At 33.7% G+C, this 16,022-nt stretch overlaps 3 protein-coding genes and 1 long non-coding RNA gene across 5 annotated transcripts; 1 reads left to right on the top strand and 3 right to left on the bottom strand.

Annotated features, from left to right (window-relative positions):
* Window positions 1–248: 248 nt before the first annotated feature.
* LOC112701787 (protein transport protein SFT2) lies at window positions 249–3,159 on the bottom strand. Its single transcript, XM_025752546.3, has 4 exons — window positions 2,467–3,159; window positions 1,240–1,507; window positions 1,021–1,125; window positions 249–723 (listed from the first exon to the last, which is right to left on the bottom strand). Exons 1-4 carry the CDS (start codon window positions 2,664–2,666, stop codon window positions 613–615), a joined length of 684 nt encoding a protein of 227 aa, XP_025608331.1. The 5' UTR covers window positions 2,667–3,159; the 3' UTR covers window positions 249–612.
* A 53-nt stretch (window positions 3,160–3,212) lies between these two features.
* On the top strand, window positions 3,213–6,322 carry LOC112701786 (heat shock cognate protein 80). The gene is made up of 3 exons (XM_025752544.3): window positions 3,213–3,561; window positions 4,069–4,210; window positions 4,310–6,322. The coding sequence occupies exons 1-3, from the start codon at window positions 3,439–3,441 to the stop codon at window positions 6,142–6,144; spliced, it is 2,100 nt and encodes a 699-aa protein (XP_025608329.1). The 5' UTR covers window positions 3,213–3,438; the 3' UTR covers window positions 6,145–6,322.
* Window positions 6,323–7,416: 1,094 nt separating this feature from the next.
* On the bottom strand, window positions 7,417–11,309 carry LOC112701788 (calcineurin B-like protein 3). 2 transcript variants are annotated; one of them, XM_025752547.3, is made up of 10 exons: window positions 11,017–11,309; window positions 9,741–9,807; window positions 9,500–9,660; window positions 9,121–9,203; window positions 8,818–8,877; window positions 8,596–8,704; window positions 8,409–8,461; window positions 8,238–8,318; window positions 8,013–8,125; window positions 7,417–7,700 (listed from the first exon to the last, which is right to left on the bottom strand). In XM_025752547.3, the coding sequence occupies exons 3-10, from the start codon at window positions 9,621–9,623 to the stop codon at window positions 7,643–7,645; spliced, it is 681 nt and encodes a 226-aa protein (XP_025608332.1). In that variant the 5' UTR covers window positions 9,624–9,660; window positions 9,741–9,807; window positions 11,017–11,309; the 3' UTR covers window positions 7,417–7,642. The 2 variants fall into 2 exon arrangements, with proteins under 2 accessions (XP_025608332.1, XP_072055976.1); XM_072199875.1 differs by lacking the exon at window positions 11,017–11,309 and adding an exon at window positions 10,427–10,487.
* Window positions 11,310–14,743: 3,434 nt separating this feature from the next.
* LOC112701790 (uncharacterized) lies at window positions 14,744–15,775 on the bottom strand. The gene is made up of 2 exons (XR_011864244.1): window positions 15,648–15,775; window positions 14,744–15,307 (listed from the first exon to the last, which is right to left on the bottom strand). It is a non-coding gene; the product is annotated as an uncharacterized lncRNA (long non-coding RNA).
* Window positions 15,776–16,022: the final 247 nt, after the last annotated feature.

Here is a 16,022-nt window from a genome sequence, read left to right on the forward strand (position 1 = left end):
AAAAAGAAACTGGTTCATATCCAACATGCTACTGCATGCAAACAACTCATTAACTAACAACCCATTAGCTAGTAGCAAAATTTAAATTTAGGATAAATTAGTCTTTGTCATATCGAGTAGAGCAGATACCGTGGACAACAAAAGAAAAATCTAAAAGAAAAAGAATCATTACAAAATTATTCAGCCTCGTTTCCAAGTGTTTACATGGAAACAACATTAAAAGCTTTGCTAGTTGAAAGATTCGTAGCTGATTCCAGAACACAGAAAATGGCACGGTATCATAGAACATTAGCAAAATAGTTTAGCTTACAGACGATTATGTGACAGTTAATAAACAGAAAATGATAAATGTGCAAAAAGAGAAGAAATAAATGTCCAAAGAATAGTCCTCATTTGACAAAAGCTATTTTCTACACTTGGCCGAAGGAAAGAAACATGCAGAATGCAATGGACTTCCTTAAATCGAATTTTTCATTCAGAAGTTGCAACACACATTGCTTAGAGGAGTTGAATGATGCTTCAACTTAGCAATATTCTTGAGCCAGTTCAGAGCTTCAGCTGAAATATTGACATGGATATGAAATGATCTCATCCACCATTAACAAAGAGAAATCAACTCCCAAAGCATGCGGAAATTCGGGAGGTAAGGGAAGAAGTTAGGAATCTCATTCCAGCAGAACCACCAGGAAAATATGATATACAATAATATCCAAGTGAGAGAACCTGCAAGTATAATCAAAATATCTATTTCAACGCAAGATAGACTATTTCAGAAAGAAGAAACAACAAATTACTACTCTACACAAAAATGTTTAGGGAACACAATTTTCGGCAAGGCCCATAAGTGTAAATAGGATCTCTTAAATTTATGTTGGTTGTCTCATGGGAGGGAAAGTTATTGCAAATCCAAGACTATGTCCAGAAACCTTTGCACAAACTTCAAATCCACATCAAATGCTAATGATAACACAGGATGAAGCATGCACAAAGAAGCATCTTAAGGACACGAAAAAACGATACCTGTATCACAGAGAACACAACAGAAAGGATGTAGCTGTGTAGCACCATTGATACATATATGGTACCAAACATACTGCATATAAAACCCAGGGTAAAAGGGAGCCTCTGAAATGAAACAAAAAGGATGTGTCAAACCAAAGCACCCAGAGAATGTTATAATGATAGGTAAAAGTTATATTGCCACCGTGAACAAAACATGACAAAATTCTGGTTAGTTACCTCCTTGGAAAACATGTGAGCGAGCTGATTCTTTGGACCTTTGAGAGCAAAGAATGATCCAATAATAAATCCACACCCTAGAGTAAAGCATATGGCAAACTTTTGGGGCATAACCACCATCATAGGAAGGAACAAGGTGAACGCGATGAAAACAAAGAAGACCCCTGACGCCAGAAACAAACTAAAATACACCAATGCTTTCCCTGAGGGAAGACTACTAGTGGCGGACTGGAGGTTGCCAGGTATGTCTCTCACACCTTTAGAAACCCTAAACAATATATTAGGGACTAATCAGTTAACAACATGAGAACATTAGTCCAGGCAAAAGTAGATAATATTTTGCAATTTGAGTTATAGAAGGCTTCTGTCCAACATGATCTTTCGCCACGATTCAGACATCCACTAAGAAAACATTTTAGTCAAAATTCTACCTACTCATATCAAATTATACTGTCAAGCAGAGAAGCTTAAAAGAAAGTAAACGATGACTTCTCTACTACAATCAGATAGGGCAGAAAAGAACAGTGTGTTTTTCCACATAAAATTGCATTAGAATTTAGAATCATTATACTACATTTGCATGAGGATAAGGAAAGGGTTACTAACACCAATTCTCAACCTCTTCTATACTAACAAGTAACAGTATATACTGTTACTGATTATATACATACCAGAAGAAATTTTTTTATGATTTTTATATCAGATACATAGCAAATAATGTTGTCAAGATAATCGTATTCGGTGTAAGATGACACGATTTTACATGCCAAAGCCCCTTGGAGTTTGAAGATGATGGATTTTGTCGGATCACAGGCAAGCTCACAATCACAAGTCTGCCAGAATCATTATATAAGTTTACTAATCTCATAAAATGTCTTAATCCTAAATACATTTTTGATCCCAGAAACTAGTGCTGCTACTACTAATAATTAATCAAACCAGCCTTGAAACCCTAATAAGTTATTCCTCAGAAGCTTTTGTTCATTTCCAACGGCAGTCAGCTGCAATGATACTACCTTTAGATTCAAACTCAAAGGAAACTAAATCAACATAGCTTCTTCTATTTGAACAGGCTTCAGCTTTCGATCTTAATTAAGTAAGATAATATCCAAAAACAAACGAAGAAATCAGATCGCGTGAAACATAGAATGAAACTGATTGATTAAGCGAGCGAGCTAGCGAGTAATGATTAGAAAGAAAGTAAGAAGCAAAAATGATGAATCTTACACGTTGAAGGTGCCGGAAACGGTGTCATTAGCGGATCGAACGGCAGATTCGAGATCGAAGGATGCGATGATACCTTGCGACTGAGACTGAGAGGAAGCATAGGAATTCCAATCGGCGAGCAGAGAAGACGACGACGAAGAAGACGACGCCGTTTTGAGCTGGTCATCAGTTGCCGTCCGCGAAGAGAACCAGCCCTCCATTTTCCGTTGTGGATCCGAATCCGAATCCAAAATCCAAATCCAGATCCAACTATGAACTAATAATATGGCATTCTATTTGTTTTCGATGGGAGGTAGCTACAATTCATAATGAGTCTTCCATTTAAACTCTAAAATTTTACTATTAACGACGAAATAGAAAATTCAAAAATATAGCTAACTTTTTTTTTCCATTTTTGGTGCCTTCTAATTCTATGAATTTTCAAAGGATGATGATGGATGAACACTCATAATCTTCCACTCTCTCTATCCAAAAAGGGATAGAGTCAGAGAGAAGATTTAGAGTATAAAGTCTAGAGTGAATTAATCTACTAATTATCATAAGGTGGTTTCCAAAAAGAAACTAAATTACTAAACAGTAAAATTATGTGAAAAGAAATAATAAAGGTAAAGGATTTTCAATTTAAACTGAAAATCTAGAAATTTCTAAAAGAAAAATTATAAAATGAAAATATCAGAGTAACCAAAAATAAACAATTGAACGAACGGCTGGAATTAAAGAAAGACCAAGTCGACGGTTGCGAACGTAGCTCCCAAAATAAAATTGGGCCCACACGTGTAGTTGTGGTTGTAGGGTCCGTAGAATTCGGATTATTTAGAAAAATAGAAGGATCTAGAACCCCCTTACGCTAACCCTTCTTATACCTTCCCTCACTCCCTCACTCTTTCTCTGCAACAACGCTTTCTTCTTCGTTTTCTCATTCTCTCAAAACCCTAACTCTTCTTTCACTTTTCTCTCCTCTTCGAAGATCCAATGGCGGAGACTGAGACGTTTGCCTTCCAGGCTGAGATCAACCAGCTCCTAAGTCTCATCATTAACACTTTCTACAGCAACAAGGAGATCTTCCTTCGTGAGCTCATCAGCAATTCTTCTGATGTAAGCTTTTGTCTCATTCGCTTTCACTTTACCTTTTCTCGTTAGCTGTTGAGCAAGATCTAGTTTTATTTTCTAATTTGAATTATGATTATGATTACCGTGTAGTGTTTTCGATGGTTACGTTTTAACGCTATTGTAGTTGAGATTGAATATCTTATATGTTGATCGGTGAATTTGCTTGTTTATAAATCTCGACGAGGATCTGCTTGACTTTTTTTTTTCTTTTGAAACGATTTTATGTTGTTTTATTGTCATTTCTATTTTAGTATCAGGTTATCTATTAGCTGAAAAGTTATTTTTGCTGAGTATTATAATTCATGTTGTGGCAGTTTGTTAGGGTTACTGTTTAGGAAGCCGTTTTCATTTAGTTTTCTACTGTTACCATTGTTTTTTCAATCTGTGTTTTGAAATTGGGCGATTCGGCTTGAAGGTTCATATATAGGGTCAATTTGTTGTATAATGTGGAATTGATCTGAGTCTTACATATTTTTAATTGTTATAATGTAGGCTTTGGATAAGATCCGATTTGAGAGCTTGACGGACAAGAGCAAGCTCGATGCTCAACCTGAGTTGTTTATTCACATCGTTCCTGACAAGACTAACAACACATTAACAATCATTGACAGTGGCATTGGCATGACCAAGGCTGGTAAGATATCAGAAAATTCATCAGTTAAGGTGAATTTACATGTGTTGCACTGTACGTTAATCAATATTCTCTAATGGTTCTCTGCTTTGCGTTTCACAGATTTGGTGAACAACTTGGGTACGATTGCAAGGTCCGGGACTAAGGAATTCATGGAAGCCTTGGCTGCTGGCGCCGATGTGAGCATGATTGGACAGTTTGGTGTTGGGTTCTACTCTGCTTATTTGGTGGCTGAGAAGGTTATTGTTACTACAAAGCATAACGATGATGAGCAGTACGTGTGGGAATCTCAAGCTGGTGGTTCATTCACTGTAACAAGGGATACATCTGGTGAGAATCTTGGTAGGGGAACCAAGATTACTCTCCACCTCAAGGAGGATCAGCTTGAGTACCTTGAGGAGCGCCAGTTGAAGGATTTGATTAAGAAGCATTCTGAATTCATCAGCTACCCAATCTCTCTCTGGATTGAGAAGACTACTGAGAAGGAGATATCAGATGATGAGGACGAGGAAGAGAAGAAGGAAGAGGAGGGTAAAGTTGAGGATGTAGACGAAGAAAAGGAGGAGAAGGAAAAGAAAAAGAAGAAAATTAAGGAAGTCTCACATGAGTGGTCTTTGGTGAACAAGCAGAAGCCTATTTGGATGAGGAAGCCTGAGGAGATCACAAAGGAGGAGTATGCTGCATTCTACAAGAGTCTCACCAATGACTGGGAAGAGCATTTGAATGTGAAGCACTTCTCTGTTGAGGGTCAGCTCGAGTTTAAGGCTATCCTCTTTGTACCTAAGAGGGCACCATTTGACCTCTTCGATACAAGGAAGAAGCCCAACAACATCAAGCTCTATGTCCGGCGTGTCTTCATCATGGACAACTGCGAGGAGTTGATTCCTGAATATCTTAGCTTTGTTAAGGGTATTGTGGATTCTGAGGATCTTCCACTAAACATCTCCAGAGAAACGCTTCAGCAGAACAAGATCCTTAAGGTCATCAGAAAGAACCTTGTAAAGAAGTGCATTGAGCTCTTCTTTGAGATTGCTGAGAACAAGGAGGACTATAACAAGTTCTATGAGGCTTTCTCAAAGAACTTGAAGCTTGGCATCCATGAGGATTCCCAGAACAAGACAAAGCTGGCTGAATTGCTCAGATACCATTCAACTAAGAGTGGTGATGAGATGACCAGCCTCAAGGACTATGTGACCAGGATGAAGGAAGGACAGAATGACATCTACTACATCACAGGTGAAAGCAAGAAAGCTGTTGAGAATTCACCATTCCTGGAAAAGCTCAAGAAGAAGGGGTATGAGGTGCTGTACATGGTTGATGCCATTGATGAATACGCAGTTGGTCAGCTCAAGGAATTTGAGGGTAAGAAGCTGGTCTCTGCTACCAAGGAAGGTTTGAAACTTGATGAGAGTGAAGATGAAAAGAAGAGAAAGGAAGAACTGAAGGAGAAATTCGATGGTCTGTGCAAGGTAATCAAGGATGTGTTGGGTGACAAGGTTGAGAAAGTTATAGTCTCCGACCGTGTTGTTGATTCTCCTTGCTGTCTTGTAACTGGTGAATATGGTTGGACCGCAAACATGGAAAGAATCATGAAAGCGCAGGCATTAAGGGATAGCAGCATGGCAGGTTATATGTCGAGCAAGAAGACGATGGAGATCAACCCTGAGAACCCAATCATGGAAGAGTTGAGGAAGAGAGCTGATGCTGACAAGAATGACAAGTCCGTGAAGGATCTTGTCCTGTTGCTGTTTGAGACCGCTTTGCTAACATCAGGGTTCAGCCTTGACGACCCCAACACATTCGGGAACAGGATTCACAGGATGCTCAAGCTGGGACTCAGCATTGACGAGGATGCTGGTGATGCAGATGCAGACATGCCTCCCCTTGAAGACGTTGATGCTGATGCCGAAGGTAGCAAGATGGAGGAGGTTGATTAAATCTCGCTCACGCAATTTACTTTCTAGATTATTATAGAGGAATTCTGGAACTCTCTTTTGGTTTTACTGTTAAGTTCTTTTTTAAGTTTGATTGTCGACGAATTAGGTGCAAGTCTTGGAACTCTTTTCTTTTTGGTGCTCTTGAACACCTAGCAGTATATGGTAATCCTTTCGTCAAGTTTTTGGGCTCTATTCTATTATTGCTTTGTTTAGCTGAATGACCTTAAATTTCAATTTGCATCATCGGGTTCTTTTTTTCTTTAATCTTTAGCTATGATTTTTTGCTCAAAATAATTACAACTGAAGGAGGTGCCATGAGCCTGTTCTAACTTATATTCATAAAAAGAGGGTTTAGTTACTATTTATAGTTTTAATTTTTAGTAAATTATAATAAATTATTAAATATTTAAATTTTGGATGTTTTTCTTTTCGTATGAGTTATGTTTTTTTGATGACATGGTAGTTTAATTTAGTGGTGCCTTCTCTAGACATAATCTATATGTATGAAAATTTTCTTCTTACTGCCTATATATACTTTGGATCAAGAACTAGTACCTTTACACGTGACGTCTGGAACTGTTGTAACTTGCAAAATAAAATTACATGTTGCATTAAATGAGAACAAATGGATTGTTTCTAACGTATTTGATTTCCTATCGCCGACAGATTAGGTGCTATATTGAATCTGATTACTTTCCCCTTTGGGAACTTAAAATTTTGGTGGCGGAAGAAACATACTATTAACTTGTTAAAGTGAGGTTTAGAGAAATTGGTGTAGTTTGAACGGATTAAGTGAATCAGGAAAATTTTTATTGAACTTGAAAACAAAATGAGTGTAATATATGTTGATAAAGGCACTATAAGTGAGAATCATAACACAATAAAAGAACTTTGGACAGTTTCCCAACAATGCTGATGTGTTTCAAAAAAGACATTAAATCCTATACCTTAAATATTTTCTAAATCCTAAAATTTTGAGCTTTAGATCCTAGTTTTTAAATTCAAAACACTAATTTTAAATTCTAAATCTAAATTATTAATATAAAATATAATAATTTTACATGTACAATATTTTTACTTAATAAGGAGTATTTATGGACGAGCTTTGCATTTTACACATTTTAAAATTTCATTTCATAACAATGCAACCCTTTGGTTCATTTATTTTAATATAGAATTTGGAAAAACTATTGGTCAAAGAAAGTGGTAATAGATTTCGCAGGACCTAATACATGTGCACAGCACATCACTAATTTATGTAATGGGAAAAAATGGTGTGGAAATTTCAAGCAATAAATAAATAAATCAAATTTGAGAGTTTAACATCACCAAAATAAAAAAACAGCTGAATAAGAATCAACAAAACAAAATTATCTTCTTCAAAGGCATAATAATGAAGCAAATCTCTCTGAAATGTCCACTTTTTACACGAGATGAGAAACCGTAGGAGAAAGACAGAAAGTGTCCATGTGATGATGAATGCTTTTGCTTTGAAGACTCAGGTATCATCTACTTGTGAATGGAACACAAAGCTTGGGAATGTTGTGGTGATATCCCTGCTCATCATACAAACCAAAATAATCATCATTGTAAAAACAATACATCTTTTTTTCATAATTTCATTTATATGATTGTAAAGAAATTAATTCATATCCTGTTTTAGAAAGTTCTCAGCAAATTCAATTTTATGTCATTATATTGTTCTCAAAACCTACTAAGAAACTTTAAAAGGGTTTTAGTGATCAATAACAAACTTTCTTTCCTAATTGCCATTATTTTTCATTTTATTTTATATCAATGCCATGGTCTTCTTCAATTTTAGATTCCTAGGAACTAGGAAATTGAGAGATCATAAGTTAGAAAATTACTTGAGATATTGAAGGGTCATGTTTTTCAGAAGCGATGGATGGCGCAAAACGAGGTTTCTCCACTCCTCTTTGTCGATCTTGCCGTCATGCTTTGTGTCAGCTTCCTCAAAAGTCTGAAGACATTCATCCAAAATTTAGTGTTAGATGGAGCGACTTGAGCCTGAAAAAATAAAAAAAACAAAGTAAAATGAAAGGGAAAAAGAGAGTTGGACATGAGGGTCGCACCTTGTCGATTATACTTTCTATAACATCATCCGATAGGTTCATGCCAGATTCGGCGAGTGTAGCAACTACCATTTGCTTCACCTTTAGAGGAGAAGAAAAGCATATTAAAATCATGATTGTCCCAAATAAGGATTAAAAACTTCAATTTATCAAATCTAAGAAGGCTATTACCTCTTGCCTTTCAATAAAACCCTGCTGCTTGAGATCATACAATTGAAAGGAAACTGAAACAATAGATAATACAGTTTTAGTTTTTATTTATTAAAAATGAAAGGATTGGTTCAAATCTTGTATCATACTTAATTCAAAAAGATGAGTGATAAAAAATTCAGTCCTAAAATGATGAATAACAACATACATTCAATCTTATCATCGATAGGGGCATTTGGATGGAAAACTGAGAGAGCACGAGCGAACTCTTCGAAACCAAGTATCCCATTGTGCTTTGTGTCAAACAAATCAAATACCTAAGAGAGAACAGATTGAGAAGCTCATATGAGATACTAACCATAATCAGATCAAGGAAACAGATCTTCATGGTTTAAGAAGTTAGAAACAAATGAAAAGAAGTAAGCAATACCCGATCAGCAAATAAACTCTCTTTTTTATTCGTCTTGAATAATGCCAATTGGAACTCTTCCTGCAAATGATATATATGTATTAAAGTTATGGGGAAATGCAAGTAAGTATAACATCTGGTAGATATTTTAATGGTAAATCCCTTATGATGGGATACAAAAGACCTAGGCGAACAATGGAATTCATGGTTTCGTATAGAATGACAAGTAAAACATTTTTTTTTCATAAAAGGTATAGGTATAGAAGGTCATTGACATAATCGTATGTGCAAGGCACAAGTCATCAAATGAGAGAGAAATCTAACCTTGTTAATCAGCCCATCATCAATCACGGCACTGCTGATCTTCTTAAAGAGCTCATAAAGTGCTTCGATTTCACTTACGCTAACTGCATACAGTTGCAGAAAAATAGTTAGTTATCAACGGTTCAAGCAACGTGCATCCATTCACAAGTAGTAGCATGACATATGTTAGAAAACAGAAACAAATTAGATATAAATATCATCTGTGTGGTTTCATTTCTTTTCTTGTTCATCAATTCCAATCAAATATTTTCAAAGTCTAAAGGGAATAAATCAAGATACTAGATTTTAGAAGCATGTGTATCCAAATCAAAGATTCATTCATAACAACACAGAAGTAACAGTAAATGTATCCAAATCACATAGTAAGTTTGATGCATACACACTGTCTCCCTTGCAAGGAGTTCAGGATCTTCAAGGCCTCTTGACTGTTTATATATATCAAGGTCACAACACCGTAAAAGAGGAGCAAATAGATGCCTCAATCCCTCTATGCACTGCAACATGATATCTTTCCAAGTTGTAAATCAAAATACTCCATAACTGTTCCAAAAAGAAATCAATTAGATATTTAATTTAGTTCTTTCCTAATGAAATCATTGGTGGGTGTAGGGCCAGCTAACCTTTTAACCATTTCCAACTTTCAGCTAATCAATCCAAATGCCAAGATATCTTAATTTGGAGGAACCACTGGGAACAATATATTCCAATTTCAGAATTACAAGAAAAAAAAAACCTATAGAGAAAATAATTAAAGACAAAAACGCCCCCCAAAAAAAAAAAGATCTGTGCTCTAACTTGGATTAAAACATAATTTCAAATTACTAATTACATCACTCTCAAGGATTGAAAATTATGCATTACTTTCTTCCAACCACATGCAATCAATCACATTTTGCACTGCAAGGGGAGTTTTCTCAAATCCACACATGTACATACATACATACATACATATTAAAGTCAGGAATTACAGCACAAAACAGGTGAAAACTTAAGTTTAGAACTAATACTATAGTGAAGAGAGAAGAAAGAAGACCAGCAACATGTGTAGAATAACAAATAACTTTCAAACCCTACAATGGAACTCATGCATGCAACTAAATAAAGCTTCAGGTTAGATTGTCAGATACCAAAAGCCTGCAAAATTAAGCTAGTTTTCAATACAAAATCCAAAACTGAAGTAGAACCATTCATCTTCTAAACCTGCAACAGCCTCAAACTCCTTAAATCGTTCCAAACGTTTGTAAAAGGCCCCTAGATTCCACTTGGTGAATCCTAATTGCAATCAAAACTGATAACTAACACTTACTACAACAAACAGAGAACCTGAAACTTGAGGCCTGAAACACACTTAATCCTTGTACTAAAGTAGCTCAACCAATAAATTAAGTACCATTAATATCTAATACAAATTCACAAAGCCACAAACCAAAAAATCACTCTCATCCAGCCAAGCGCCACTGATCTATGAAATTGACTTTTCCAATGAGTTAAAGCACGGATCCATGGTCCCCCCCACCCCCTCCCTCCCTCCCCAATCTAGCTTCATCACACACAAAACATGTCAGAATCACAGTATAGCAATTCCAAATTCAAAACTGAATCTAGCCCGTGAATTAAAAAGAAAAACAAAGAATAATTATTTGAAATTCGCAAAATTCAAGGAGGTTAAATTATGAGAATTCAAGGCAAAATTCCCAAACACAAACACGTATGAAAGGTAAATGAACTCACGGATCTACATACAGAATAGAGAAACCGACGCGAAGGAACAAAAAGATGGGAAATTTAAGAAAATCTCGAGAACCCGACGTCAAAATTCATGAAAATCAGTTACGTTCTATGATTCCAGAGCTAATAGAACGAAAAAGGTGAAGTGGGTATGGAAAAAGTTCTCACCTTGGAGGCAAGATGATCGATCGGCGAATTAGAGAGAAGCTAAGAAGAAAAAAGCGTGGGGAATAGAGTTATAAAGCGTGGGGAAAAGAGAAAAAGCGTTGTGAATATGTTTCTGTTTGGCTTTGGTGTCTGCAACACAAACAGAGACACAAATTAGAGGAAGAATGGAATGCGAATGAATCCTTTTTTTGTGTGAGGATTGAGGAAGGTGATGATGATGACAGATAAGAGTACACCTTGGAATGCAACTCACTATCTCATCTGACAGATAATATTCCAATACTAATAATAATAATATATATCTTTTTTTTTTCTATTTTCTCACACAAAATAAATAGTATGTAAGATAAGATTTTCTATATTTTCTTTTGAATGAGATTTTGAGTTTGGATTTTTTTATTTATTTAAATTTGGGGGGGAAGATATAAAAGAATATTTTTAAACTGTTTTATCTTTTATCTATAAAATAAAATTAAATTACATTAAATAAAATCAAATTCTATCTTAATCAAAATATGTTGTAGTTGATTTTGTTGCACTGTTTTTTATAGGGGTTGTTTCGGCGTCATTCTTAAAATTAATCTTTTTTTAAATGATATTTGTTTAAAAGATCTTTTATAAAAGTAAAAATGATTTTATGTTTGATATCTTAGGTAAAAAGATATTTTTATTTATCAATTATGTTTGGATAAAAATAAGATAAAGGTACTTTTTTGTTTATTTATTACGTAAAAAATATATTTTTAAAAAAAAATCTTTTAAAAAGAAGTTGTAAATTATAACTTCTTAAAAAAGATATATTTTTTATTTTTCTAATACTTTTACTTTTACTATTAGAAATTTGTCAAACACACTAGAAAAAAATCTTTTTTCAATTTAATGGCGCCCAAAAAAAAACACATAATATCGTTAAAAATAATTTCTAATTTCAATTAATCTGAGTAGTTGTTTATTATTATTATTATTATTGGTTTCTATAGTATCTCTTAGTAAGTCAAGGTCAAAGACTAATTTATCGTTGATCGAAACTCTATTTAAGAGTTTGTCATTAGCCAATAAGTTACTATATATACAAGACGAAATTCGAACCCTAATATTTACTTAAGTAGATTAATGAGTTAATCACTAAACCAATCCAATTTGATTTGTTTATTATTATTATTAGGGAAAATGACACTCCCCTCCCCTGAGATACTAAAATGACACTCCCCTCTATTTGTAAAATGTACAGTTTAATCCATTTAGTTAAAAATGTTAACAGAATATTTCATTTAAAAAAATTAAATATTTTATTCAATAAAATTAATATTCTAATTTACCATACTATCCCTTTATATTTATTTACTAACTAAACTCAATTTCTGAGTTAGGATTCCAATTCCCTCAAATTCCGTTCCAGATTACTAACTAAGCTCATATTTGGATCAGCATTTAAAGATTGTTTTAACTTTTTTGCTATCCATGTAGAATTAGCATTTCTCTTCTCAGATTTTTTAATACAAGTATGCCTTGGCTCATAACTCTTGATCATAAAAGCAATACCATCTGGAGAAGGAGAAGCATGAATCCTCCAAGGACAACCTTCAGAAGCACAAATAGCAGTCACTTTTCTTTTCTCATTTTTCACTCTTATTATATTAAAATTCTCTTGAATTATGTAATCTCTCAAATTATGTAATCTCTCAAAAAAATTATTGAAGGGTATATTAGAAAAAATAATTTAATTATTAATTTTTTAAAAATATTTTAGTAAAAATATAATTTAATCAATAAAAAAATAATTTATTAAAGGGTATTGTAGTAAGGAAAATTTAATGACAAAAAAATAAAATTTTTTACTAAAGGATATTTTTGTAAAAATAATTTTGTTTTTCAAAAAAAAATGAATAAAGTTAACATTAGTTAACACAAAATTTAAAATGGATTAAAGAGGGATTTTTTTAAAGATTATAAGGGAGGGGAATGTATATTTTATAAATAGAGGGGAGGGGAGTGTCATTTTAACATCTCTCAGGGGAGAGGAATGACATTTTCTCTTATTATTATTATTATTCATACAAGTAAAACCACTTTGTTAATTACCTTTTATATTAAAACAATGTTTCAACACGCAAGTTAAGAAAATGATAGTGTGACTCAACTGGCAGGTGACAACTACTTGATGCAAATGATATGTATAGGGAAATAGAAAACCTACCACATAAATCACAAAAAAAAAAAAATTCTACTTCTTCATGGTTTAAAATCATAACCTTAGAAATGGGGAATATATGTAGGAACTGAGAGTTATTAATAAGTTTGACCATAATGAAAGAAAGAAAGAGCAAAATGATATGTAGTTATGGTTTCTTTTTTGGATGGGAAGACAATAATTAATAAAGACCTTAACCTATTTTAGTGTGTCCTATTAAGGTCATTATCAAGTTATTGGTGAATTTGTTGAGATTTAGGACTATTTCTGATCATTATGGTACCTTTTTTTAATCATTTTGGTTTGCTTCAATAATTGAGAAGCCAGTCCCAAGAGAAGGATTGAAGGAAGGTGACTATGAAAACATCACCTATTTGTTGAGATTTAGGATTATTTCTGATCATAAGGTACCTTTTAAAAGGATTGTTGTTAAAGGCTGAATTTAGAACTTTTAAATTATAAATTTAGATATAATTTTTAACAACTAAATGATAATTGTTTTGTATCATGATTTATATTCTCAAAAATTAATCAATAAAAATGCATCTTTATGACTCTAAAATATTGATGAATGGCAAGTAAAAATAACAAAATTGGATCTTACTTCAAAGAATATATCCCTTTTTTTCCCTTCAAAGAGCGGATCTTGCTTTAGATTAGCATTTGATTGAATTTTGCTTCAAAAAATAGATCCATTTTTATTTAAAGGTGAAAGACTAATTTGTCGTGGAATTTGAATCTTTTAAATTTTGAATTTTCACTTTAGAGGATATAGTATGATCTCTCACTCTTGAATGATTTCTCTCTCATATTTTCTCTTGGTCCTACCTATGAAATAAATGGTGAAAAATCACACTTTACTCTCTAAAGTGAAATTCAAACTTTAGAGAATCCAAATTTTTCGTCGCGAATCTTAACTCCATTTAAAGATTTGTCGTTAGCTAAGCAGACAAATGAGTTGATCAGTGACCAACCCAAATTGGTTTACTAAATTCTTTTTTAATGAACTCAAATTTGTATTAAGAAAAAAAGAAGAAGGAAATTTGAATCCAAACAAAATGGGCCAAGCCCAACTAGCAGTCAACAGGACTGTTTGGTGGGGAGACAAGAATGAAGCATAAGGGCCAATGATTCCAAAGGTGTATTCTATTATGAGAAACGATTATTGATAAAAAATTATATCTTGTCTAGACCACAAATATATAATCATTAATTATAAGATATATTGATTATATTCATATATTCAAAAAATATTGTAAGTTTAAGCTCTAAAATATTTTAATATTGTTGCCATCACCATACCCTGTCAAAGATTAAAATACACAGACCTTTGTTGAGTACTATTTCTTTATTGTTATTTAAAAATAATAATTGAAGCTCATGCTCATGCTCTTGCTCTTTTTCTCTCTCTTATTTTTGTGTCCTCAATTTTAATGTAGTCTCTATATAGTTTCTTTCTTTTCTTTTTCTGTAATATAGAATATAGTAGTTATTATAATGAATGCTTAAAACATAAGAATGGAGTATTGTACCATAAAATCAAATACACCAAAACATTGTAACTAATATTTTGAGTTAAAAGAATGAACAATTGCAGCACATAATTGAATGAAGAACTTAATTCTTGAAGGAAATAATCTTCAAATCCTTGAAAAGCTAAAGGCATACATGAAGAAGAACACCATATAGCTTCTTTAAGGCTTCATTCACCCTTAGACTATTGGGTTGGTGATCTTTTTGGATCCTAATGCAGAGAGGTTGCTATCAACAGACATTGCGCGACGCATCTCTGCCTCCTTGGCACGGTGGTGCCTACACCTAAAGGAGCCAGCATGTGTGGTTGGTGAGCATAGACACTCAAACTTTCCACTAGAAGATTTTGTGGTGGCCGGCACAGGAGTTTGTCCTAATGGTGATGGTGATGGCAGAGGAGATTGTCCTAATCGTGATGGCGAAGGCAGAGGAGATTGTCCCAATGGTGATGGTGATGGTGATGGCATTTGCAATGGCAATGGCGACTTCTTGTTCTTGAGATCATGGACATTGTTGTCCATATTCAACCTAGGAGGCTTTTTCACTTCTATTGTATCCAAATTTTTCCTATGTTCATAATAATGCTTCCTTAATCAGCCATACCAATTCATCACAAAAAGTTTTGGAAATTTTACATTGAAATATCATATAATGTTCTATCCATATCCTAGTTTTGTTTTGTTTTTGGACATGTCTATATCATTATATTTGAGTTGCTTGTGAAACAAGAAACTCTAAATTCAAGAGGTGCTACCATACATGATTGAAATGCTAATATACATAAACATTATGTTTCTTCAATAACATGATTTGTAATTATGATCATGCATGTTTGGCAAAAGAATTATTCAAAGGATACAATGTTGATTATTGAAGACACAAATAAGAGATACATGTGCAAACATACCTATTCGTTGGAGGAGCCATTTCCAATAAAGAATATTGTAATGAAGAATAATTGATTGATTGCTTTAATAGAATGATTTAGATTTTATATGCATATATATAGGATTTGTGTCTCAATAGAATTCCAGCAAGAATCAAGTTGAGAAACAAAAAATCTTGGGGTCTTTGCTGTTTGAAATGTTACAAAAATAGTGGCTATTTCTCAACAAACAATCTGTGACCACAATTTTCTTTAGTCCAAACACTGACCACAAAAATGAGGTCCTTGCTGTCATTTTCCCAACACATTGGTAACTTTTATGATCTCCAACCTAGTTGGAAAACATGGAAAATATATTCTATATACTTTGTTTGCTTTGAACATTTAAGTTCATTG

The sequence above is a fragment of the Arachis hypogaea genome, chromosome 7, assembly GCF_003086295.3.
Source record: "Arachis hypogaea cultivar Tifrunner chromosome 7, arahy.Tifrunner.gnm2.J5K5, whole genome shotgun sequence".
In the NCBI taxonomy this organism is placed as follows: Eukaryota; Viridiplantae; Streptophyta; class Magnoliopsida; order Fabales; family Fabaceae; genus Arachis; species Arachis hypogaea.

Coding starts and splice junctions, on each gene's coding strand:
- LOC112701787 (XM_025752546.3), bottom strand. CDS start 2,666: ATGGAGGGCTGGTTCTCTTCGCGGACGGCAACTGATGACCAGCTCAAA. Junction 1,508..2,466: donor GTTTCCGGCACCTTCAACGT/GTAAGATTCATC, acceptor TATATTGTTTAG/GGTTTCTAAAGGTGTGAGAG. Junction 1,126..1,239: donor CTCACATGTTTTCCAAGGAG/GTAACTAACCAG, acceptor GTTTCATTTCAG/AGGCTCCCTTTTACCCTGGG.
- LOC112701786 (XM_025752544.3), top strand. CDS start 3,439: ATGGCGGAGACTGAGACGTTTGCCTTCCAGGCTGAGATCAACCAGCTC. Junction 3,562..4,068: donor TCATCAGCAATTCTTCTGAT/GTAAGCTTTTGT, acceptor GTTATAATGTAG/GCTTTGGATAAGATCCGATT. Junction 4,211..4,309: donor CATTGGCATGACCAAGGCTG/GTAAGATATCAG, acceptor TGCGTTTCACAG/ATTTGGTGAACAACTTGGGT.
- LOC112701788 (XM_025752547.3), bottom strand. CDS start 9,623: ATGTTGCAGTGCATAGAGGGATTGAGGCATCTATTTGCTCCTCTTTTA. Junction 8,878..9,120: donor ATGATGGGCTGATTAACAAG/GTTAGATTTCTC, acceptor TATCATTTGCAG/GAAGAGTTCCAATTGGCATT. Junction 8,319..8,408: donor GTTTTATTGAAAGGCAAGAG/GTAATAGCCTTC, acceptor TCTCCTCTAAAG/GTGAAGCAAATGGTAGTTGC.